Genomic DNA, 25,347 nt, shown 5'->3' on the forward strand with positions numbered 1-25,347 from the left:
TGCTGTCAGACCATACGCCGCAAAACACGGAGCCTTGCTGCTGGTCATGGTGGGTTGGCTTCCCTCTCCCATGCTCCAGATTGCTGTGGCAAGCAAAAACCTTCTGTGACCAAAGCTGGGTTTCTGCCTTCTGAGCACTAGGTGCATAGACTCATGATTATTTCTGGCCAGTGAAGGCAGCAGCATAACATTATTTGGGTTCATCAGTAAGAGAAGACAAGGGAAATGGAGGGGGGGAGGGAAACGACACATCAGGCTGTCCGAATTTGATTACAACCATCCATGTCTAAAAATATTTAGATTTTATCTTACCTTTAATGCTTAGAGTACAGAATTAAATAGTCAAACTTTGAGAAATACAGCAGGAAGTTCAAAATTGAAAAAGTGTTCAATTCTGAATAGGCACTGTTCAATGATGGCACACGCAAGAGAACAGGGTGATCAACAGGCACATGCAAGAGAACAGGGTGATCAGGCCCAGTCAGCATGGGTTTGTGAAAGGCAGGTCATGCCTGTCAAACCTGATCTCCTTCTATGACAAGGTGACCCACTTGGTGGACGAGGGAAAAGCTGTGGATGTTATCTACCTGGATTTTTGCAAGGCTTTTGACACCGTTTCCCACAGCATTTTCCTGGAGAAACTGGCTGCTCATGGCCTGGACAGGTATACTCTTCATTGGGTAAAAAACTGGCTGGATGGCCGTGTCCAGAGAGTGGTGGTAAATGGAGTTAAATCCAGTTGGTGTCCAGTCACGAGTGGTGTCCCCCAGGGATCGGTGCTGGGGCCCGTTCTCTTTAATATCTTTATCAATGATCTGGATGAGGGGATCGAGTGCACCCTCAGTAAGTTCGCAGACGACACTAAACTAGGGGGGGGGGCGTGTTGATCTGCTTGAGGGTAGATTGGCTCTGCAGAGGGATCTGGACAGGCTGGACAGATGGGCTGAGGCCAATGGCATGAGGTTCAACAAGGCCAAGTGTCGGGTCCTGCACTTGGGTCACAACAACCTCATGCAGCACTACAGACTGGGGGCGGAGTGGCTCGAAAGCTGCCTGGCAGAAAAGGACCTGGGGGTGTTGGTGGACAACCGGCTGAGCATGAGCCAGCAGTGTGCCCAGGCAGCCAAGAAGGCCAACACCATCCTGGCCTGCATCAGGAATAGTGTGGTGAGCCGGACTAGGGAAGTAATCATCCCCCTGTACTCGGCACTGGTGAGGCCTCACCTCGAGTACTGTGTTCAGTTTTGGGCCCCTCACTACAAGAAGGACATTGAGGTGTTGGAGCGTGTCCAGAGAAGGGCTACAAAGCTGGTGAAGGGTCTGGAGGACAAACCTTATGAGGAACGACTGAGGGATCTGGGGTTGTTTAGCCTGGAGAAGAGGAGGCTGAGGGGAGACCTTATCACCCTCTACAACTACCTGAAAGGAGGTTTTAGAGAGATGGGAGCTGACCTCTTCTCCCTGGTGACAAGTGATAGGACAAGAGGAAACGGGTTCAAGTTATGTCAGGGCAGGTTTAGATTGGATATTAGGAAGCATTTTTTCACTGAAAGGGTTATTAAACATTGGAATAGGCTGCCCAGAGAGGTCGTGGATTCACCATCCCTGGAGGTGTTTAAGAAAAGGGTAGATGAGGTGCTTAGGGACATGGTTTAGGAGTGGTGGTGTTTTTATCAGGGTAGGTTAATGGTTGGACTTGATGATCTTAAAGGTCCCTTCCAACCTCACTGATTCTATGATAAACAGCAAGACAGGCAAGCACATACAAGATCAGGCTGTGTAGTTTATTGACAAACACACTGAAAACATTAGTGCAAATTGCAAAAAGTTAAAATACACTTGAGAGTTAAAAATTGTCAATGACTGCCTTACTCCTTAAAAATAATTACAGTAGGTTAAAAACTGATATTCCACTTTTCTCTGGTATTCAGCAACAGGAGACAAAGACAGCATTTACACTTTGCAACAGGTTTTCTGAATGCCATAAGCACTGCAAGTCAAATCAGATTTTCCTCATTCAAAGGCTTCAGTTCCTCCTGTTGAGCTTATAGAGCTATTGTTCATGTACGTTTATGTGTAAATGCTTGCAGATGTATGATGGAAATTGCAGGACACCAAGACAAATAAATGCTGCCAGTTTAGCTAATAGTACAAGCACCAGTATCCTGTGAATTTCAATTCTTAGGTGCAGATATGAACTAAAAACTAAAAGCTAAAACATAAAGGACTATTTCAAGAATTATTCTAACATTTTTTAGAAAAGTGAATTAAGAGAGTTTCTTCCTAGTCCAGCTATAGACTGGGGATAAAGAACACTTAAAAAGCTTCTACTGCATGCGACGGGCTACTGAATAAGCTTCCTGGTCCCGCAGGTTTTTTGTCACTTGTGTCCTTTCTGGGATTTCTTGGAGATAGATGTATTTTTGCTTTTAAACTGATCGTATCTTGTAACAGTGGATACACCATCCACAAACCTGGTCTTGTAGAGGACATTTGCGTTGTTAAACATTCCATCCTTCAAGGACACCACAATAAACTAAAACAGATCAGAAAGCTTAAGGTAAATGCTGCCATCCAAATAAAGACTTTAAACGACATTGGAAAGGGCTTCTAAAAAGAGTATTCCCTTTACCTTATTTGGCTAATATATTGGTGGTAATTCTTCAAAAAAATACTCTCAATGTAATTGAAGCCCAACAGAATGTTAACGTACACTCACAGGCCAGATGTTTTCTGCCGCATGATGTGCAGCTCTGTCCATATCCTAGCACTTGGCCTGGGATACAGGCCACAACAGAATGCCCATTCATGGTGCATCAACCACCAGAAAAAATGTTGCCACAAGTTTTGTAAAAATGCAGGATCTTTCATAGCCTAAAGATGTTACTCAAATTATTTGATAATACTGGTAACAAATGTTTCCCTCCTCCCTCTAATAACTTGGAAAGGTCATGCCGTACCACCAAATAGAGATACGTATTGCCTTTCACTCAGAGTAATGAGTTTCTTTAGTTCTACAGACTTTTTTCCACACACAGGCCACAGTTATACAGATTCTTTCCACTAGTGTCTGGCTTATTTCAACAGTGTCAAAATTAAAATATTTTTAAAGCTTGTGTTAAAGAACTCTAGCAAAAAAAAAACAATTCAGGATGTGGGTCATGCCTGACATTTATCATATCACAGATATTCTTCCCTATTACTCCCTGTTTTTTAGACACTACAGCAACAGCTGACATTAAAATGTAATGCTCAGAAGTTTCATGCTTGCTGTATCATTAGCATAACTTCCAGTTGAAACAACTTAGATAGACCACACACATCTCTGGAATAAAATCCTTGAATAGCTCAGACTCCTCGGTGGGAGACTGCCTCTGTAACAAAGTGCATAAACAGATGATCACAATAGTTTGAAGATCATACCTGGGAGTGTCTGAAATGAGTATAAAGCATCTGCCCAATATTCTGGGTATGAGAAAGATCAAGGGCTGCATCCACTTCATCCAAGATGTAAATTGGGGCAGGTTTGAAGAGAAGCATGGATAAGATCAAGGACAAGGCCACCAATGATCTAATATAGAAAACAAGAAAGTTATATTCTACCCTTTTGTTTGAGAGGCTTTGGCTTTTGAAAACAATTGTTTGGTAGTAACAAAATCCTCTCTCAAAAGCAGATTCATGCTATAAGTTCTGAAGAGACAGAATGTCAGCTTCTGCCACAACTTCTGATTTCAAAATGTGAAGCCTACTGCCAGAAATGGCAAATGTTACTTTTTCTTTTATTGGAAGATCAACTTAGTTGGATGATATTTAAAATCATGCTGTTGCTTTACTTATTTTCAATTCTGAGTTTTGCAGTGCTGTTTTTAACGTACAGTTCTTTAAGCATTCTGTCCTTCAGAAAGTTCTGTATCTCTGTCTCACCTCTCCCTAAATTCTGTTTCTACTTTTCAATTTGTTGGATTTTTCCTTAGAAGTTGCAAAGAAGCACATACCCTACACAGTAGCTGTAATCACTGGAGAAGAAAACTGTCACCACAGCACTACTTTGACACCAGGGCAGAACCTGTCTGTAGATTTTTGAGATTGCAACTCAAAGGCTGGAGCATTTAATTCAACAATACCTCAGTACTACCTAGAGTTAAATGCAGTTTTCTCACCACTCAATTAATTTTTTATCATGGAGTAAAATTTTGTTTGTTATCATATGCCAAGTAATGCCTTGTTCTAAGTCAGATTCCTCTTTGAGTTGCACTGAATTAACGTTTTTTAATACTAAGTCAGCTTGGAAGGAGACACAGTCTCTGACTTGACCAGGGAAAAGATTATAGTTCAGAAAAGCAAAAAATTAATTAGCTAGACATGTCAATTATATACATAACTGCAATGGAAAACAAAAAACCCACATTCACCAACCTTTGTCCTCCACTAAGTTCCGTTAAGTTTTCCTTCCAGGTCTTTCCTAAAGCAACTCTGACCTCCAGACCACCCAAGACATTCTGGTTTTTAGAAGCTACTAGCATAGCAGTGGCTCCTGGTAGAAGTGTTGAGAAAATTGAACCAAAGTCTTCATTCACCTAGAAGTTGGACCATAAAAGATGTATGTACATGCTTTGAATCAAGAGCACTAACAGCTAAAACCTTAGTGGTAAACTGCACTACAGTCTAGACATCTTTCCCAATCTAACCCAATGACTTCTTATGTCTTGAAGATAAGCACATACAGGATAGTGAGAAAATATTAGAATATGGAATCTTTTTATTTTCTCTGTACTGAAATGAGAAGCAACACTGAGGGAGATATATATATAGGACGCCTTATACTGAACATTTTATAAGGATCAAATGAAATAAGTATTAGAAGGTTTATTTATGCTATCAGCCAGGGAAATGGTTATGCCCTACCTCAGATTTATTAACTGGTAAACTGTGATCTCTCCCAATTAAAGAACTATTAAAAGTATAAGCACCTTGTAAGAGGCATACACTGGCATCCTCCCCACTCCTTTTCCTCCCAGGATTACTTAAGCAATGTCCAGGTATTGGATGGGACACAACTTTGTACATTAAGATTTCCTAGGTCAAGGAATGCATCTGAGAATGCACTTACTCCACCATCCATGATGCTTTTAAATATAATTCACTAATTTTGCCAGACAAGATTTTGCAATGAAAAGCTACGATTTTGTCAGCAATATCTTGAGTATGGGAACTAATAATTAAAACCATTTGTAAGCTATTTAATCTTTGATATAATCAATCTTCTGTAAGGCCAAAAAGTACAACTTCTCCTGGTACAGCAGAAAAAAATGTGTCAAAAGGTTTCCATGTAGAAAGAGAAAGGGAAAGTTTTATACTTTTGTTATAGTTTATATGAGAGAACTAGTAAGAAGGCAGAGTGCTTAGGTAACAGAAACATAAATCAGCTGTTGCTCCACTCCAGTATTACCTATCCTATCAGTGACAGGAACAGTAGCCCAGGTCCACAGCCCTACATTGTGTGGGGCTACACAGAACCAGAGGATTTTAACTCCGGTCAGATACTGGCATAAGCAAACAAAAAAGAAAAATAGACTGTATCACTTTTGTCCAGCTTCCATGTGACAGACAATGATGTCAGGAAGCCAGTAGCTTAAGCTTCCTTAAATTTTTGTGGACACTAAAAGGGAATGGTAAAGTAGTTTTGCAAGTTTAATTGTACCTTTACAATTCTCAGAGAAGTGCTGTCTTATTCCCACAAGTGAGATGAAACAGGAGAAATGAAGTGGTTGTTTTGTAATTTAAATACTAGGCAAGGGAGATTAGATCTGGAAAGAGAAGTCTTTTTTTTTTTTTTTTCCCCCATGGAAATATGTAAAACAGAAATCCAAGATAAATCTGATTCTCTGCTAAAATGTGAAGATTGCATTTCAAGTGTCATACCTTTTTCCAAGCCATATGTAAAGCTTCAGTTTTCTTCCGGTCAAGCTCATCAATAGTTGCAAGAATTTTTGACTTGTCATTCTCTACAATTCTTTTTTTCCTCATTAATTCATTGTACTGGTGCAATGAGAAGAAAAGATTAATTTCAGTGAACTTAGTGCTCAAATACATTTTGTGCTAATCTTACAGTTTCACCATTTGTTTTTGTAACTGTGAAATAGCCATTAACCACAAGATTCAAATCCATAGCATTCATTTAGCTGTATGCAGGATTTAAGTTTTAGGATACTATTTGCAAATTAAAGCATTAGAATTTTCAACAATTAGCAAAGGGGAAGACCAGTATTACTCTGACAGTTGCACTTGAAGTTCATGTTCCATCTTTCTTTCCATAGAAGACAGGATCTTTCTGGAGGCTGACAGGAAGAACACTTTAGAGACAATCCTGGAATCCTGAAATAGCCTCAAGATTTGAGATGACTCTGGGACACCTTCGAGTTACCATGCTTGAAGATGAACAGTTTTTTGATCTACAGCTTTATCAAAGGATGTAATTCTCAGATACTGTAATGGATACCACAAAGCTTGCCTAATGCTGTTGCTGCCAACTTAGGATGGATTGGGGTAGGGAGGAATGAAACTATTCTTTTTACCATCTAAAGTCAAGATCATGCACAACCTAGAAAACTAGCGTGCAAGTGAATAGTTCGAAAATGTTAAGATTAGTACAAAAGATCTATGAAAAGGTTACCTGCTATCTCATGAAGATTTAGTTTTATTTTTGGTGTATTTAGAAATAGAGCATGTGAAAATATAAAGCTACGTTATACATAATACCATATATCCAACCTTTCAAGGTTAAAGAACAGAATGTTTACCCTCTCCTCTGTCTCAGAAATCATATTCATAGCTTTCATGTTCACTTTCCTTCCCAAATCCTTTTTTTTGTCCTGCAACTTCTGCAGCTTCTGACTTGCTTCTTTAGGATTGTTAGTTTTGAAGTCATAGGCTGTGTTTGGCTGCCCAAAAAGTTGTTTCTCTACAGCTATCCACTCATAGTCTTTCAGCATTTTGGTCACCTGTAAACAAGAAGATAAGATGAAGCTTATTTTTTTTCCTTCTCAAATGTGAATGAAAAAAAAATTTAACAAAAATCCTGAAATTACTCTACAACACTAATCCTTCTACCCCAACACAGCACAGGTGCGTACCTTTACAATGCTTCATGTGATTTCCAAGACTCCAGATGAACCAAGATTTTAAGGGAGCTTTCACATATACCCATCCCATTCATCTGGAACACGCTTTTCTGCATCTGGACTAAGCCATTGTCAGTAAATCACTGGATTAGCTTCTTTAATCAGTTACCTAATTTGTCCCTACAGTCAGAATGTTCTTCGCATTGATAACCTTCTCACTGTGATCTCTATTAGTCCATACAGATATGGTCTGTTAAAATTTACAATTTCTACCCCCTCCTCCTGGCATAAAACTTTTCACATCATGAGCTGTAAATATGACAGTGCTTATTAAGAAAAAAAGGCTATTTACTTTGCATGTGGCAAGGGAAATAACTACTCTTGGTCACATGATGCAAGGAAAAGCGCAGTTCTGAAATACCTGTGCAGCAGCATCAGCAGCCTCTTGTTGATGTTTGCTGATGTTGTGTTCTAATGCTTTAAGCTTAAGCTGTAATTCGTTATTTAGTGCTACATATTTTTCTGCCTCTGCAGATCTGGCTTTAATTGCTTCATCCTGTACCAGAATTACTCCCTTTTGCTTGGCCAGCTCCTTCTGTGATTTCTCTACAGATTCCTGAAAAGCAAATCAAGCAGACACTTATGAGCTTCTTTCAAAGGCTGGTGTTAGACAGTTGTTACAAGACAAGGACACAGCAAGGAAGGAGAAAAAATTCACATGTGGTAATGAAGCCAAAAAATAACTACCTAGGCTAAACATAATTGCGGGCTGGCAAGAAAATCCAAACAACAAAACACGCATTATTATTTGAGCTTTATGGGACTTCAGTATCATCAACTTCAGTTGACTTCAGTATCTTCAGTAACATCAACACAGATAATGAAACACAGTATTTGCTTTTACCTGTATCTTAGACACCTCAGCTGCCATAGCATTAACTTGCTCCTGGTAGGATTTGATGGCTTGATCTGCAGCCTCCACCTGTTGTTTATAGGAGGCATGTTCTTGTTTTAGCTCTTCAAGTTCCAGAATTAAAGTTTCAATTTCCTGGAAAGATGTTTTCAAATTTATTACAATTATACTTAAATGGAAAGAATTAAGATTCAGTTTGATGTAGTAAATGCTGTAGTAGATTAACAGTACCTGTTGTTCAGAAAGGGGGCAATCTCACACACACAAAAAAAGAAAAAAATCAGCAATTTCTATGTCAGTGACTACAGAGTACCATATTAAGTTCCAAAACTGACAGTATTAAAACTTCAGAAGAATCAAACTTTCTGATTACTGCAACCACTTTTCATACTGAGAAAATTGCCAACAAAGGTTAAGTTTTACCTGCTGTTTTTCTTTCTTTTTTTTGCTTGAAGCGTCTGCCTTTTTCTTAGCACCATCTAGTGTCTGCTGGGTAGTTTTTAGTTCTTTTTCATGTTCTGCTTCTGCAGTTTTCATTTTATTCTCTAATACTTTGTATTGATCTTCTGCTTTCTTTCGGCACTCTTCATTTTTCTTTAATGTCTCTTCACACTCCTCTGAATCAAGAATTACAGTACTGAGATTGGGCACAGTTCTTATCTTTAAATTTACATCCTGAACTCCAACTGAAACAAATTAGTCATTGCCTCTAACAGAAAAAAGCGGTTGCATGTTTGCTAGTTACTGAAGTCAGCTATTTCAATGATTACTCTAGGACAGCATGCTGTTGTTACACGTTATTGGTAGGGCACCAAATAGACAACCAGTCATTAAACTTAATGAAAATTAGCCTTTTTTGGTGGGGGGTGAGGGGTGGGGCTGAAGCAAGTATACGCTGAATCATATGATCAAGAAGTCATCAATCAGATGGCTAACTAATATCACCTCATCCCTAGAATACTATGTTTATATATCTATCACTTCCATCCATCATTTTCTTCAGATGTTTTACTCATTGCTGCATTTGCTTCCTTTTACATTTTTCCTTAGCTATACAAATAGTACTTTCCTCCAATGCCTTCTTGTTATGCAAACTATATCGTTAACCTTAAATATCTAGAGAAACAGATGGCTCAGAAAAAAAAACAAAGATTACTCAAATATGGGATTAAATCCATTTAAAAACTTCCCTGCAAAGCCATTTCTCCTTTTATTATAAAGTATATATAACACTTAATAAGAATAAAATCTTTACTACATAAGAATGACCAACCTTATGGGAATCACTATCTATCACAGTCTGTTGTGATTCTGTATTTGTTACATATTCCAAATATAAAGCTAGTATTTTCAAAGCTAAAAATATTTTTTCTTAAGCAAAGATTCTGCTGCTCAAACAGCCAAATATCCATCTCATTCTCAGCAATTAGTTTTCAGTTAAGTTTAAGAACACATTTGTCACCAATGGTTTTCTCCAGGGCAAGCAGCTCTTCCTCTTGTTTATGATAAGCACTCTGATGAAGCTTCATTCGCAACAGCTCTGCTTCCTCAGACTTTACCTCCAACTGCTGCTTCAGCTGCCAATACCTTTGAAGACAGTGATGATATACACTGCTACAACAAGAGTACTCAGCACTTCACAGTTTCACAGTTGAAGTACATATAGAAATAAGTAGATAAAGAAATACTTATATTCCCATTCTAATGTAAACTACAATGATGACTGTAGGACAAACAAGCATAAATGCATGAAAATCTGATGCAATTTCTTTCATAACAATTGTGACGTTTGTAGGTATGTAAGTTATTACATATGCAACTCCTCGTTATGTAGCCTCGATAAGGTATATTAAAAACTAACAAATGCAACACATGGAATTTGGCAACAATTCAGAACTCATGTTTTTCCAATTGGGAGCATGACAGATGCTAGGCTGAAGCGTTAAATTAAAAATATCTAAAAGCAAGACTCATTTCCTCCTTTTGGCTGTATTTCTGGAAGTCTATTATAACTCAAAACAGTTTGAAAAATAAATCCAGCTGGTAGATAGCATATTACACAATACTACCTCCTTGTGGGATTTTTACAGAACTGACTAAACATATTTTTATAGTCCATCTTTTAAAAAGATCTTCAGTAACTGAGTAGCTGAAAATCAAATACACTTAAAATTATTTAATTTAAATCCTTACAACTGTATCACTCAGGCATTCCCCTTTAGGATCTTTTTATTTTCTTGGGAGAAAAATACGAGCTATCATAAACTGAAATTCTGCATGGGTGTTACAAAATATGACTGGAACAGATGGATTCTTCAGCAGACTTCATGAAACTTTAGCAAACTTCAAGTGATTTCATGTAGACATCATTGTATGCCGGGTTCTTTTCCTGTATTACTCAAAGCTCTATAGAAAGAGACCTGGGAGTCCTGGTGGACAACAGGATGACCATGAGCCAGCAATGTGCCCTTGTGGCCAAAAAGGCCAATGGCATCCTGGGGTGCATCAAGAAGAGTGTGGCCAGCAGATCGAGGGAGGTCATCCTCCCCCTCTACTCTGCCTTGGTGAGGCCGAACCTGGAGTACTGTGTCCAGTTCTGGGCTCCCCAGCTCAAGAAGGACAGGGAACTGCTGGAGAGGGTGCAGCATAGGGCTACCAAGATGATTAGGGGACCGGAACACCTCTCATATGAAGAAAGACTGAGGAAATTGGGTCTCTTTAGTTTGGAAAAAAGACGGTTGAGGGGGGACCTGATCCATGCTTATAAATACTTAAAGGGTGGGTGCCAGGACGATGGGGCCAGGCTCTTTTCGGTGGTGCCCAGTGACACGACAAGAGGTAACAGGCACAAACTTGAGTATAGGAAGTTCCACCTAAACATGAGGAGGAACTTCTTTACCTTGAGGGTGGCAGAGCACTGGAACAGGCTGCCCAGGGAGGTGGTGGAGTCTCCATCTCTAGAGACATTCAAAACCCGCCTGGACGCGTTCCTGTGCAACCTGCTCTAAGGTGCCACTGCTCTGGCAGGGGGGTTGGACTAGATGATCTCCAGAGGTCCCTTCCAACCCTATGATTCTATGAAATAAAGTTTTCTTGCATGTGTGACCTAAAAACTAAATTTGCTTGTTGATTGGTGTACTTAGAAATGAAATTGGGAGGGAGAGGGAGGAAGGGAGTAACTTTCTGCATATTACAGTCAACAGGTGTGTGTCAACTATGCCCTCCACAAATACTTCTTTATATTACATTTACTCAGTCATATAAGAGAAACGATAGACGTTTCATAGGGCAAACCTTACTTTTCAGCAGCGTTCTTCAAACACGCCAGCTCATTCTCTACAGTCTTCAGTTCAGAATCCTTTGCCTTGAGTTCTACTTCAACGTCTTTCATTTCTTGAAGTTTAGACAACAATGGTGCAGTCTGTGAGGATGCACCTGTTCAGTGACAAAAAAAAAAAAAAGAAAAATTAAAGTCAAACTAATTGGAATTAGACTAGTGGATTCACCACTGGCAAACAGCAAATTCTAAATGTTAATAAAGATGCAAGTTGATGACTTGTTTTATTTACAAACCAGAAAGGCAGCTAGGCTAAAGTTACAGTAGTGGAAAAAGACTGCTTCATCTGTTACAGAATTTAGTTCACGGAATCACAGAATCACGGAGTTTTCAGAGTTGGAAGGGACCTCTAGAGATCATCTAGTCCAACTCCCCTGCTAAAGCAGGAATGCCCAGAGCACATGACTCAGGACTGCATCCAGGCAGGTCTTGAAAATCTCCAGAGAAGCAGACTCCACAACCTCCCTGGGCAGCCTGTGCCAGTGCTCTGTCACCCTCACCGTAAAGACATTCTTCCGTGTATTTGAACGGAACTTCCTGTGTTCTAACTTGTGCCCATGGCCCCTCGTCCTGTCGCTGGGAACCGTTGAAAAGAGCCTGGCTCCATCCTCCTTCAACCCACCCTTTAGATACTTGTAAGTATTAATAAGGTCTCCCCTCAGCCTTCTCTTCTCCAGGCTAAAGAGTCCCAGCTCTCTCAACCTTTCCTCATAAGGGAGGTGCTCCAAGCCCTTAATCATCTTAGTTGCCCTTCGCTGGATTCGCTCCACCAGTTCCCTGTCCCTCTTGAACTGGGGAGCCCAAAACTGGACACAGTATTCCATTTGTGGCCTCACCAGTGCAGAGTAGAGGGGGAGAATGACCTCCTTCAACCTACTGGCCACACTCTTCCCTATGCAGCCCAGGATTCCATTGACCTTTTTGGCAACAAGGGCACATTGCTGGGCCATGGATAATTTACTGTCTAAAACTGTGTACTGTCTACTGTAGACTTTGAATACTACACATGCATTTCCTGTGAAATCAACTAACTTTTCACAATTTATGAAATTACCTCAAATTAATTATTAATTACTTCAAAAAGTGCTTGAATTCCAAGCATTTCTCCTCCCAAGAGGATTATACAGCCAAATAAAACTTAAGTACTCAAAATCTAAACTACTTTATGACAGAAGTTTGCCATTAAATTTTTCTTAGTCTAATCAATTTTATTTCAGATCAAGACTGACGAATCTTTGTTAAAGACATCATATTATCCCCAGTATGAGTCTAAACTAAAATGTTACTGTTCATTTTTGTAAAAAGCATGCAGAGCAGTAAAAAAAAAAAAAAAAAAACCAAAAAAAACACCAAACAAACAGTCACACAGAGTTATTATATAAATAAAACCAGCAATTGCCTCCATGCAGAGTGCCCTGGGGGTCAAATATATCTCCATCAAGTGTAACGCTTCTCGTCATTATCCTTTTGTCAAAGGCCACTTTCTTAGCATTATCCATGTTATTACAGATCAGAGTTGTTCCAAAGACATATTGCATTACTTTCAGCAGTTGAGGTTCATATTGAACTAGAGAAAGGGCTAAATCCAAGTTATCATGACCAGCCTAGAAATCAAATGAAATGCAATTAGTATGCCTTAAGTTGTAAGAACTTTCAAATATTATTTGTCTTCTTTTGATAAAAACACTTTCTAAAAACATCACTAGATTTTAAAACAATTTCAGTTGAAAGTGGAATAATTCATATCCATTTAAACATCATATAGCTGAAAGGATACAAAGGAAAAAACTAAAATCAAGATACCCTCAAACCCTATAGAAATTATTAGTAGTATAACCATCAAGAAGCCCATGTTTTTAAGCAAACAAACAAAATGAAAAGCTACACAAGGAAAACAGTGTAAATAGTGTATTTATTTACATACCAAGGTCTGGGCCAACTTGACTGTGTTTTGTCCAAGACATCTGGCTGAAATTTTGTTCAGTGGAATGAAGGTGTATCGACGTTTTAGTTCACCCTTTTCTAAAAGCTTTTTGGCAGTAACCTCAAACAAGAAAAGTTACAAAGCATACCTGAATACATAACCCATTTTGTAAAGTAAGACAATAGGGCATTGCAAGAGGAATATATTGTTGCCACTAACTTTGCATGACTCTTGACCTAATTTAAACATGTACATGGGTTCAAACCACCTCTAAAGCATTCAGTAACAACGCACATGGTCGCTACGCTGAATCACACGAGCTCATCTCAACATCCAGAGTTCTGTATTAAAGCAATAAACATACCTCTGTGTCCACAATAATGTCATAGAGTTTCCCTCCAGCTGCCACTTCTATTGCTTTTGCTTTGGATAGATCTTTCACAGTGATATGAGACATAACAGTGCCTTTCACATGGCTTGGATCCCAATTTTTTTCTGGATTCCTTAAAATAAATTAAAATAATGATAATTAAATGTTTCTCTCACACACATCTTAAAAAACTTATAGTTAACTCATACTGTGTATTATTTAAGGAGTTCTAATTTCTATCAGGAAAAAAACCCACATAAAATGGTTAAATTAAATATTTCAGGGCAAGAGACTTCCCAATAAAGAGTTAGTTACAAAGTCACTAGAAGAACGTCCTTCGTGATTTTGGTATAATTTGTTTGTGCAATTTTCAATTGATTTTTACTATAGTTCCTATTATTAGCACAGCTATAGAAATATATGTTCAGGCTGATTATTACATAAGTGAATAAATCTGGGGATACATATATTTGATTGGTGGAGATAGGTAGAATGCTGAACTCCACAGAGCAAGTCTACTCACAGTCCTCAGGTAGGACTCTGAAAAATAATGATTACATAGTTTTCCAGTTTAGACCTTGAGATTTTATGGGTTTAGCTACTGAAGTTGAGTTATGGCTTGCAAACACCATCATATAAAATTTTTAATTCCAGTGATTTTGATAAGGCTGCCAGCCATTAAAGAATGACTCTATCACTTTTCCTGCTGCCCATTAATTCAGTTAAAATTTGCTGACTCCTCCCTCCTCCCACCCTTCACTTGCATCGCAGGTAAAATAGTCATTATTCACTGGCACTAAAAGGAAAGCAACAGCTAAGCAATTCATAGAATTATCCTCTAAGTCCTATAAGCCATGCATAAAATGCCCCCAAAAGCACTTTCAAATGCCTTTTAGGATCACATTGAGATCTTACTTGTATTCAAACTGTAGATGAGGAAACTTTGCCATTAAGCCTTCACACAATTCTCTCAGCCGCTTGATCTCACTAGTCAATGCATTCTTTTTTGCTAAAAGGACTGCTTCTTTCTCCTCTTCAGAGTTGAACAGAAACAGCAGATAAACATCCGGCACATAGAAATCTATTAGCTTAAAAATTGGTATGCTACACTGTTTACATACATATATGTAGAGAATATTTAATTGAAAGACTTTCTAAAATTCTTTATAAGTTTCCTTTAGACAAATTAACATCATCACAATACCAAACACGCAAAGAAAGAGTTAAAAATCTAATGTGCTTCTCCAAGCCTCATTCTGGAATATCAATTTACCATTTTTAGTAGTTCTGCAACAAACGTTACCTGGAATGAGAAATGAACTTTAAGAAGTGTTTTAGGTAGCAAAAACCAGGAAGGAAGAGGGAGGTTGGTCACCTTTTCCATCTAAAATTTAGATGGAATTTAAGTTTTTCATCAAGCTTGAAAAGATTTGGCCTGAAGCTTATAAATTATTTTAAACTAATTTCTGTGGAGGACAACGGCTCGCAGAGCTTTGACCAGAGAAATTTCGTTGTGTATCAAAGAAGCACACTTGTTTTTTCAGTTCCTTCTTGTATTGGGTCTGGCTGTGATAGAGTTAACTGTCCCCACACCAGCCCTCATGGTGCTGTGTTCCGTATTTCTGGTAGAACAGTGTTGATAACACACCAGTGTTTTGGTTACCACTGAGCAGTGCTGGCACAGCACCAAGGCTGTCTCTCCAACATTCCTCCCCCTGCTGTGGTGGGCAAGAAGTTGGGAGGAGACATAGCCAGGACAGCTGACCCAAGTGATATTACCTACCATATGAAGATGTGCTCAGCAATAAAAGCTAGGAGAAAAGAGGATGGGAGAGGGCATTCGTTATTAAGGCATTTGTCTTCCAGACCAGCTGCTATGTGTACTGAGGCCCAACTACCTAGGAAGTGGCTGGACATAGCCTTCTGATGGGTAGCAGAGAGTAAATCTTTTTGTTTTCCTTTGCTTCTGTATCCGACAGAGCCAGTTTGAGACAGCTCCAAGACAGACCTGCCGCTGGCCAAGGCTGAGCCCATCAAGGGTGGTGGTATAACATAAATAAGGGGTAAAAACCGCTGTACAACAGCAGCCAGCAGAGAGGAGTGAGAATTTGAGACAAACAACCCTGCAGACACCCAGGTCAGTGAAGAAGGAGGAGGAGGTACTCCAGGCACTAAAGCAGAGATTACCCTGCAGCCCCTGGTGAAGACCATGGTGAGATAGGCTGTCCCCCTGCAGTCCCCAGAGGTCGATGGTGGAGCATACATCCACCTGCAGCCAGTGGAGGATCCCAGGCCAAAGCAGGTGGCCCAAAGGAAGCTGTGATGTTGTGGGGGGCCCATGCTGGAGCAGCGAAGAGTGTGAGGAGGTAGTGGCAGAGGCAATGCATAGTACACTAAGCACAGCCCCCATTCCCTGTCCCTCTGCACCACTCTGCACCTCTTGAGGGTAGAGAAAAATCAGGAGTGAAGTTGAGACCAGGAAGAACGGAGGGTGGGGGGAAGTTGCTTTAAGGTTTGGTCTTATTTCTCATTATTCTACTCAGATTTGATTGGTAATAAATGAAACTCATTTCCACAAGCTGAGGCTGTTTTGCCCATGACAGTTATTCCTGAGTGATATCCCTGTCCTTTCCTTGACCCATAAACCTTTCATCACATCCCCTGTCCATTTGAGGAGGGGGAGTGATAGAGCAGCTTGGTGGGCACCTGGCAGCCAGCCAAGCTCAACCCACTACACTTCTATATTCCTTTCAGATTTCCCCAAAATAATGCACTAGAAGTCTGTACAGACCTTCATAGTTCAGCTTCTTCATTTGGTTCTCCAGTGTTTCTTTTGTTTTTCTGACAGCTTCAAGTGCTTCTTGGTCTTTCTTGTAGCCTTTGTCCATCTTTTTAACTTCAGATTGTTTCATCTTTAATTCTTGCTGTGCATAATTCAACTTAATTTGAGTCTGTAAGCAGTAAGAAAATATGGAACCAGGAGATCTTCAAATAGAATCTTGCAGGTGCAGGTTCAGAACACTTACACTGACAAGGCAGTCATAATTTGTAAAAGTTTCCACTGGTTGCAGAAATACCAAAAAGTAGCCTTGGCTTTTGAAAGTAAGGGCACAGGTGATTTGGAAATAAAACCATAAATCATGTATTTGGATACAATAACTCATATTAGCACATGAAGAGTTTGAGAAGAAAAAAGGTAAAATAAGTTGGGACACAGATGTACTTGTTAAGTTCCCCAAAAGTTTTTCCGTAAGTGAGACACGCAAGGTGCACTTTCAACTTTGAAAATTCAAATTCCACTGTGAGAACTACCCCAGCAGAGGTTTCATATCTTAAGGCAAAAGAAGTGATGTGTGTTTCAGTCATGGGACTAGCACACAATTTAACAGAGGAGAAAACATTTTCTTCTGAACTCTCCATTCACAGTCTAAGGCACCTTTATCTTGATTCCATTAAGTTTTACTGAAAAAAATCTCTATTGTATAAATACATATAATGGACAGCAGTCTTCATTTCTTTCTATCCAATACCATCAGTCATTTGACTATTGTGAGCCCTACTTTATGTCTCAGTTCTATACTTCCTTACAGCAATGTTATAACTTTTCCCTATTTTTCTATATCTATGCAATGAAATTTTTTTATGACCTGTTTTATCAACAGGTCACCTTCATGCATCTGCCAACTTGTAAAATATATAGATGTTCTACAAATCTTTTCACTGAACTTTCAAGAGTGTGTCATTTGGTTTTCAGACAATTTTCAAAAGAAGCAGGAAAGGTGGTCTGAGACAGGCAGAGCTTTTATTCTTACCTGTTTAGCCTCTGTGACTGCTTTGCTGATTTCATTTTTGCAGGTCATCATCTGCCCAGCAAGAGTAGCTGCTTCCGCACCATCATTGCTGGACAAGCCAGCAGACACAGCATTAAAATGTTGTTGTGCTGCAGCTAAAGCATCTGCATCTTTTTCACTTGCTTCCTGTAAAGCATGTAGTTCTGTCTCTATCTTCTTTAATTCCTTCTCCTTTGACACTAATGTTTTATAATCCTTCAGCAAAACAAAGAACAAAAACAGAAAAAGGAAGAGAGAACCTGAGTCTCGTTAACTTTAAATTCACGTTGTTTAGATGAGAAGCTATAAGTAATTTCATCAACTACATTTCTATGACCCTTTGTCAGATTTTGTGGTCTTACAATTTGTCTGTGAGCGGTTTCAAGCGTGTGCTTGCCCCATGACTGCACTAAAGATCTACAGAAAGGTGAAACACAGGAGATGACAACTGCTCAAGAACTAGGAGAAATAGCTTTATTTCCAATATCTAAAAAGTAAAGTATTCTTCAGTGCTCCTTTTGCATTAAAAAAAAAACAATCGTCAAGAGATATGCAATGTAGAAATGTCTCCTTTAATTTTATCACATGTCCAGAGAGCATAATACTTTTGAAGCTATAAGCATCTCTCCTGAGCTTAACAGAAGACTGGCACGTACAGAGTAGCACTTCCTTTGTATATGCATCACATTTGTTTCTAATGAGAACCTACTACTTATGCTGCACAAATCAAACAATGCCCTCACCATTTGTTTCTCCTTTCCTGATGTAATTTTTACCAATCATAGGATTTTTCTTATAATAGGTATGAAAAAACAGCTGTCCTCCTTAATCTGAATTACTGTTTAAAGAAAATACAAACGTCTTACCTGCTGCATATTTTTTACCAGTTCTCCATGCTTATTCTCTTCATTTTTTAAGTTTTGCTTCTTGAGATCAAGGGCACTTTGTGCTCTAGCACTAGCTCTTTGAACTTCTGAAAGCGCATCTTCCAGTGAACGGAGCGTAGTACTAGCTTCCTACAATCAGAAATAAAGGAAATTTAATTCAGCCTAAGAAACTGATACAGTATTTGTAATATTTAATCTTCTGTTCACAGCTATATGTAGAAGAGGAGATAAATATATGATCAAGCAGGCAGTTAAGACTCCAACACAAACAGGTCAGAACACCTCTTCCCTCTAAAATCCAAACTAACTTGAAGCCACCACTGAAGCCCCCCATCATCCCATATCATAGGACACTGTCCCTGTACAAAAGCTGCATTTAAGCATGACCCTATGGGCAATACTGTATGTGACCAAATTTAGTGCCCCCAAAACTGAGGTTAGTACTGATTTTTGTTGAACAAGAGTTTCCTACTTGAAGTGTATTCTTTTGAGATGTCAACAAAAATGGAGAAAAAAAATCTCTGGCAATACTTACCACTGAATGCACAGAGTGCAAACATGAAGGCAAACAGTTTCTATTCTTCAGTTATTATTTATTTACAATGATTGGAAGTAAAGCATTTCAGACAAATTAAAACTTTAAATTGATGTCTTTTAGACAATGGCTGTGAATGACAATGAGCAGAATATAATCTAAACAACCCACCAGAAGATAAACAATCAAGGGTATATTATCTGTAAAAATAATTCCCTTCTCATATAACTCCTTGTATTCAGATATTTAGAGGAGCACGACTCTGTTCTCACTTGCCTTATCCCTTTCCTTTTCCATCTCCACTATTTCTTCATCTACTTGTTTCAACTTCTTTTCACTTTCAGCCATTGATTCGCAAAGTTGCACTAAATTAGACTGCATTTCCTTTAATGCTTCAGCAGCAGATGCCTTTGTCTCTTCAGCCAGAAAAAACTGATAAGCTATACAGAGGCGGCTTAAATGTTCTGTTGACCGTACTATTTTTTGGTATTCGAGAAAAGATGATCGTTCCTGAAAAGACACCAATTAAAAAAAACTCTAAAATTTGATGGAAAAAAATATTAAGCAGGACTGTTATAGAAATCTTCTAAGTACTTCTACTAAAATTATTACTTGTAGATAAGAGGAAGGATTCTCCATGTTAAGTAACACATTTGGTATTGTAAATTGCAGGCCTGCTTAGGAAAATCTTAGATAAAACAATACTTGTACAATTGATTGTACAGCAGAAATACCACTTCACACAAGTTTTTTAAGAATTAAGATATGTTTTTATCTTCTATTTTAATCTAGTTCTCGTTTTTTTCGTTCTCCCCACACCCCCCTCTAGGATTTCCTGGAAGTCCTGAATGTCACGTTTTCTGTATTTGGACAGAATATAAAATTTACCTCTCTCAAAATATTCTACAAATGTGGAAAACATGCTGCTGCTTTAGCCACCGCATACTGGTTCAGGGTAGCTCAAAGTATTTTTTCAGTACTTTTAAGGGCCCCACAACTCTTCTAATTTTTCCATACCTCTTTCAGTTTCTTTAAAGTTGGAGTGATCTCCTCATTTAAGACCTGAAATACAAAACAGAACATTTCTATTAAGATTTTTAAAACTCCTTCATGTCTAAGCATGAATACCTAGTGCCGGGTGCAGAAATGAAATATTCTAAAAGTTAAAAACCACACTACACACATTATTATTGCATGGATGAACAAGGAGCTCCCGGACACATTCAAAAGCCAAACGGAGGCCTACAGAGGATGGAACCAAGGACAAGTAGGAAGGGACGACTACAGAGAAACTGTCCAAGCAGCCAGGGCTCAGGTTAGGAAAGCTAAAGCCCAGATAGAATTAAATCTGGCCAGGGGCATCATGGGCAACAAGAAAAGCTTCTATAGCTATGTCAGCAATAAAAGGAAGACGAGGGAAGATGTGGGCCCTCTCTGGAAGACAACAGGAGACCTGGTCACCCAGGACATGGAGAAGGCTGAGGTACCCAATGATCTTCTAGCTTCAGTCTCCACCAGCAAGGTCTCTAATCACACCGCCCAAGTCACAGAAGGAAAAGGCAGGGACTGGAAGAATGAGGTACTGCTCACTGTAGGAGAAGACCACGTTTGAGACCAGCTGAGGAACATGAAGGTGCACAAGTCCATGGGACCTCGTGAAATCCATCCACGGGTCCTGAGAGAACTGGTCGATAAAGTTGGTAAGCCACTTTCCATTAAATTTGAAAAGTCGTGGCAGCCCAGTGAAGTTCCCGCTGATTGGAAAAGGAGAACTGTAACCCGTGTTTTCAAAAAGGGGAAAAAAGGACCGAGGGAACTACAGACTGGTCAGTCTCAACTCTGTGCCCAGCAAAATCATGGAGCAGATCTTCCTGGAAACTCTGCTAAGGCACACGGAAATTAAGGAGGTGATTGGTAACACACAACATGGCTCCACCAAGGGCAAGTGGCTATCTACGACAGCATTACAGCACTGGTGGATAAGGGAAGACCAACTGACATCATCTACCTGGACTCACACAAAACATTTGACGCTGTCCCACATGACATCATTGTCTCTAAACTGGCGAGACATGGATGTGATGGATTGACTACTTGGCGGATAAGGAACTGGCTGGATGGCCACACTCAAAGGGTTGTGGTCAAAGAAGGACTTTTTGCTAGGGCATGTAGTGATAGAAGAAGTGGAAATGGCTTAAAACTAGAAGAGGGTGGATTTAGATTAGATATTAGGAAGAATTTTTTTACTTTGAGGGTGGTGAGACACTGGAACAGGTTGCCCAGAGAAGCTGTGGATGCTCCATCCCTGGAGGTGTTCAAGGCCAGGCTGGATGGGGCTTTGAGCAACCTAGTGTAGTGGGAGGTGTCCCTGCCCAAGGCAGGGGGGTTGGAACTCGATGATCTTCAAGGTCCCTTCCAGCCTAAACCATTCTATGAATCTATTCAGTTATCTTGAGCAAATATAAAAGAAAGTATACTTTCCAACATGTAGTACCATGTCAATCTCTTTCAGTTTGCTTTCCTTCTTCTCTATGGTTTTTTGGACAGCTATTTTCTTGCATTCATACATCCTAGTACCAGCTGCTTCTTCAACCATAGCTAAAATCTAAAATAAAGGAATGCGACAAAAGTTTAATGTTTCTTCTTATGTTAGAGAGGTTCAACTCAGAACTGAGTTGAAAAACTATCCCATCTCCCTCTGATACCTTTCTTTTTTTGCCCCGCTCAATTCTTGGCATTCAAAACAAATCCGTAAAACTTCAGACAAAAAACTACCACAACTTTCTTACCTCTGCTGGCTTCATATTTAGAACTTTGGTAATTCTTCCCTGGTGACAGAAAGGTAAAACAAGAATGTTGTGTACCATGCAACAGTAAAAAAATAAAACAAAACCCCGAACCCCAAACCCCCCACTCATTTTCATACACTGTAAGCTCAAACACGGGTCTTGGTTGTGGGTTTGGTTTTTTTTTTTTACTACAAGGATAATCTAGTTTCCTCAATTTTTTAGTTCTTTAAAGTTCAAACAAGTCACTTCAGGCAGCAAGCCTGAAATAGTCCTTATCTTAGGCTTGTCCTCCACATTCCTGATTACATCTTAGATAAGTAATACACATATTTTGCTCTAGAGTCTTCCTGAGTTGCTGATGTTGAATAAGCTCTCAATCATAAACTGTCTTTTAGAGATTTAGCTTGTATGTAACTAAGGGGAAGCAGAATAGGTGCAAAACTGCTATTCCCCTCGCCCGCAATTTGGGACAGTTCCATTTGAAACAGTAGATCCTGCTCTGTTTTATTATTCTTGCAAATATTTCACAGATTTGTCTAGTCCCTGTGTTGATGTTTATAAGTGTCTTTCAGTTGGTCAGCTCTTCTTTTGTTAATTGTGACTTAAGAAATCAGGTATATCTACTTAAACTCAAAATATTATTGAACATGGAACACATAATAAGAAAGAAAATCTGTCTTTTTAGCATAATAATAAAAGCAACACCTATATGTTGAAGAGACAAAAAGGAAAAAAAAATGGAATATGTTTTAGAAAAAGCTTGCTACATGAGGTCTTGTGCTAAAAGACATGTTTTAGGGTCAAACTATGCACTACTGGAAATCTTAACTACTTAACAGACATTTGAATTTTACTTGATAAGAAGTTGCTTTTCTCTTATTAGGAAATTAAATGTTCTTTCACTATCTATCCTGCCTCAAATTTAGTGCAATTTCTAGTCTTTCTGAATTTTATAAAGATGCACCCAATACCTGCATAATGAGGAAGTGAGGGTTATTAACATTGAGTCCAACTGAACAGAAGATATCCTGCACGCGAGCGTTGGAAGCATTCACACCATTGATAAGATACTTATTTTTACCTCCAACTACAACCTGTAGAAGGAAAAGAAATGGAAGAAACTAAGTTATTTAAAAATGACATGACATTATGAGAATATAAACTGTAATAAATAATAAAAAATCAGAGCAAATCCCATATATTATATCTTTGCATATACATACATACGTGTACTATACAGAACATCAAAACAAATCTTGCTGGACTGAAAAAGACATTTAAAATATCTAAGTAAAACATAAGAAGGATCGATCATTGAGGGTAATATTGACAAGAAAATTGCCAAACTCCACAAGTTTTCTTTTTTTTTTTTTTTTTAACTTGGGAGACATCTTCATCAGAAAGATAAAGGTTTATTTGTTATTGGAGACCAAAGTTAACACACAGTTCAGATATTAAGAGGAAAATATGAAAGCCAAAGAGAAAGCCACAAAACAGAAAACTATAACTTGCTTTAGGAATATTGTCTCATTATTATTATGCTGGTGTGCATATCCATAGAAAAAACTGTTGTTATAATACATTTAACAATATTAAACTCATTTCCCAAATAATTCCAATTTGTTGGAAAGCCACCCTGTTGAGCATGGTAAAAATGTATATAGTTTACTGAGCAATACAGGTATTAAAAACTCACCTGCCTAGTGATGGTGATCTCATCATTAGCTTCAAGTCCCAGTGGACTTAGTTTCTTGTTAGAATTATCAAAGGTAATAGACACAGTTGCTTTAGTAATGCCAGCTTGCCCATTTTTATAAACTAGGTCTTGGAAGTTGGCAGCTCGCACCTAAATCCATTGAACAGATAAAATACATTTTTGAAAAAAATTCATTACACAGCTTCAGTGCATTATTGTAAGTTTTGGATAAATTAATGAAAAAAACGCAGATCTAGCTGCAGATTTCAGTTCATGAGAGACTGACATTTTGGTGCTGCAAGGTGCTAGTGGTAAAACCACAGGCAGAGTGTGTCACAGTCTAGTATTAGTGAGCCAGCTAATTGTTTCTGCATGAGATTCCTGACAAAAACTGAATAGATGTTAAAAAAAAAGCCACATGACTAGTTCAGATACCAGTATGTTTACTTAAAGAGTATTTATCATTCATAATGCAGTTCACAGAGAAATGAATAAGAAAGTGTTCCTTGGTGGTCTGCTGGATTTGCCTACCATTATCAGGGGCAAGAACAAAAAAATCATCTGAAGACTGAAATTCAAATCGATCTTGGCACACAGACATTTTTTTTATAAGACTAAAGCAGACACATCGTCTTTTAAACAGCAGGCATTGCACGAAAAACAGCTTTTTATTTTTTTCTGATGAACCAGTTGGCCAAATTTTAAGACCTAATCCAGAAGTGAAAAAGTTTACTACAAGTAAACAAGTTAGTGCCTCTAGCTACAAAAGATCTTCAGCTTGAGGCTGCTACCTCCTAAGCGGGTGTTTTTAGTCTAATGTTCTAAGCCGCATACAGAGCTACTGTAGTATATTGATGAAACTGTAATTCAATCTTAAGGTAAGAAAGAGTGACAGATATCTGGTTTTATGTAATGAACTATTTTTTTTATAGCAGCACCACCTGAGGTCTTCCATCAGAGATTACTCAAGAGAATAATACGAAACGTTGCTGACAGAAGAAAGACCTTTCTTAAATGCACCCTCTCTCTTTACCTGTGACAGGTTGGTGATTCCCAACAGGAAACAGATTGAGTCCAAGATATTGGACTTGCCACTACCATTCAAGCCAGTAATGGCATTGAATAATGGGTCAAAGTCACAAATTTCAGTCCTCTGACCATACGATTTAAATCCTTCCAGAACAATTGATTTGATGTACATCTTCTCTGTGTTCCCAGGAGATCAGGAAAAGTACTCCTTCAAGAGTATAAAGAAAGGTATCTTGATTATAATTACCACAGTATAATTCTACCGATTTCAAAGACAAAAAAAAAAAAAAAAAAGGCAGCAAACAAATCATACCGCATGCCAAACAAACAGATAAACGTGTAAGAAAATTGAAAGAACACATGCCTTTTACAACAAAAAGATTATGCATTTACAAACAGAAAATTCCAAGTAGACCCCAGATCCAGGCAGCATCCCACCAATAACCTGTACTTCACCATTTTTAAGCGACGTGACTTTACGCAACGTACATCACATTTGTAGGCAGACTGTGGCATAACCCTGGTTTCTCACAAAGCCAGGCGTTAGTCCACCAGCCGACGAAGAAGAGGGAAAGGCCCGCATCTTTCAGAACCCAGCATAAGGAGACCCTCCCTTTCCAGCCTGCAGGAGTGCCACCTGCTCGGCCCCACCGCACCGGAGGGCTGAAGCTCAGGAAAGCGACAGCCTTGGCTCTGAGGCGCAGTGAACACAGCCAGCCTCATCCCCATCCCTGCCCCTGCCGCCGGCATGGCGCCTGCCCCCCACATTCTCACCGAAGAGCCCAGCTCCCCAGAGCCCCGCGGGTGCCCCGCCAAGCGAGCCCTCGCTGCCGACTGTGAAGCCGGAATCAGCCGGGTCCCACTCACCGGCTGCGGGCCGCCCCCTCCCCAAGTCCTGTTGCCTCACCGCCAGCGT

General features: G+C 39.2%; 1 protein-coding gene across 1 annotated transcript; it reads right to left on the bottom strand.

Moving 5' to 3' along the window:
* Positions 1-1,763: 1,763 nt before the first annotated feature.
* SMC2 (structural maintenance of chromosomes 2) lies at positions 1,764-25,324 on the bottom strand. Its single transcript, XM_082497249.1, has 25 exons — positions 25,299-25,324; positions 24,436-24,639; positions 23,403-23,552; positions 22,678-22,800; positions 21,707-21,745; positions 21,412-21,522; positions 19,935-19,979; positions 19,194-19,427; positions 18,362-18,511; positions 17,478-17,711; positions 16,457-16,616; positions 14,581-14,698; positions 13,660-13,798; positions 13,296-13,415; positions 12,771-12,975; positions 11,334-11,469; positions 9,497-9,621; positions 8,458-8,651; positions 8,026-8,169; positions 7,543-7,737; positions 6,801-7,001; positions 5,923-6,039; positions 4,417-4,577; positions 3,424-3,571; positions 1,764-2,536 (listed from the first exon to the last, which is right to left on the bottom strand). The coding sequence occupies exons 2-25, from the start codon at positions 24,601-24,603 to the stop codon at positions 2,381-2,383; spliced, it is 3,573 nt and encodes a 1,190-aa protein (XP_082353375.1). The 5' UTR covers positions 24,604-24,639; positions 25,299-25,324; the 3' UTR covers positions 1,764-2,380.
* Between the last annotated feature and the right edge of the window lie 23 nt (positions 25,325-25,347).

Source organism: Vanellus vanellus (assembly GCF_965231255.1).
Source record: "Vanellus vanellus genome assembly, chromosome: Z".
NCBI classification, from domain to species: Eukaryota; Metazoa; Chordata; class Aves; order Charadriiformes; family Charadriidae; genus Vanellus; species Vanellus vanellus.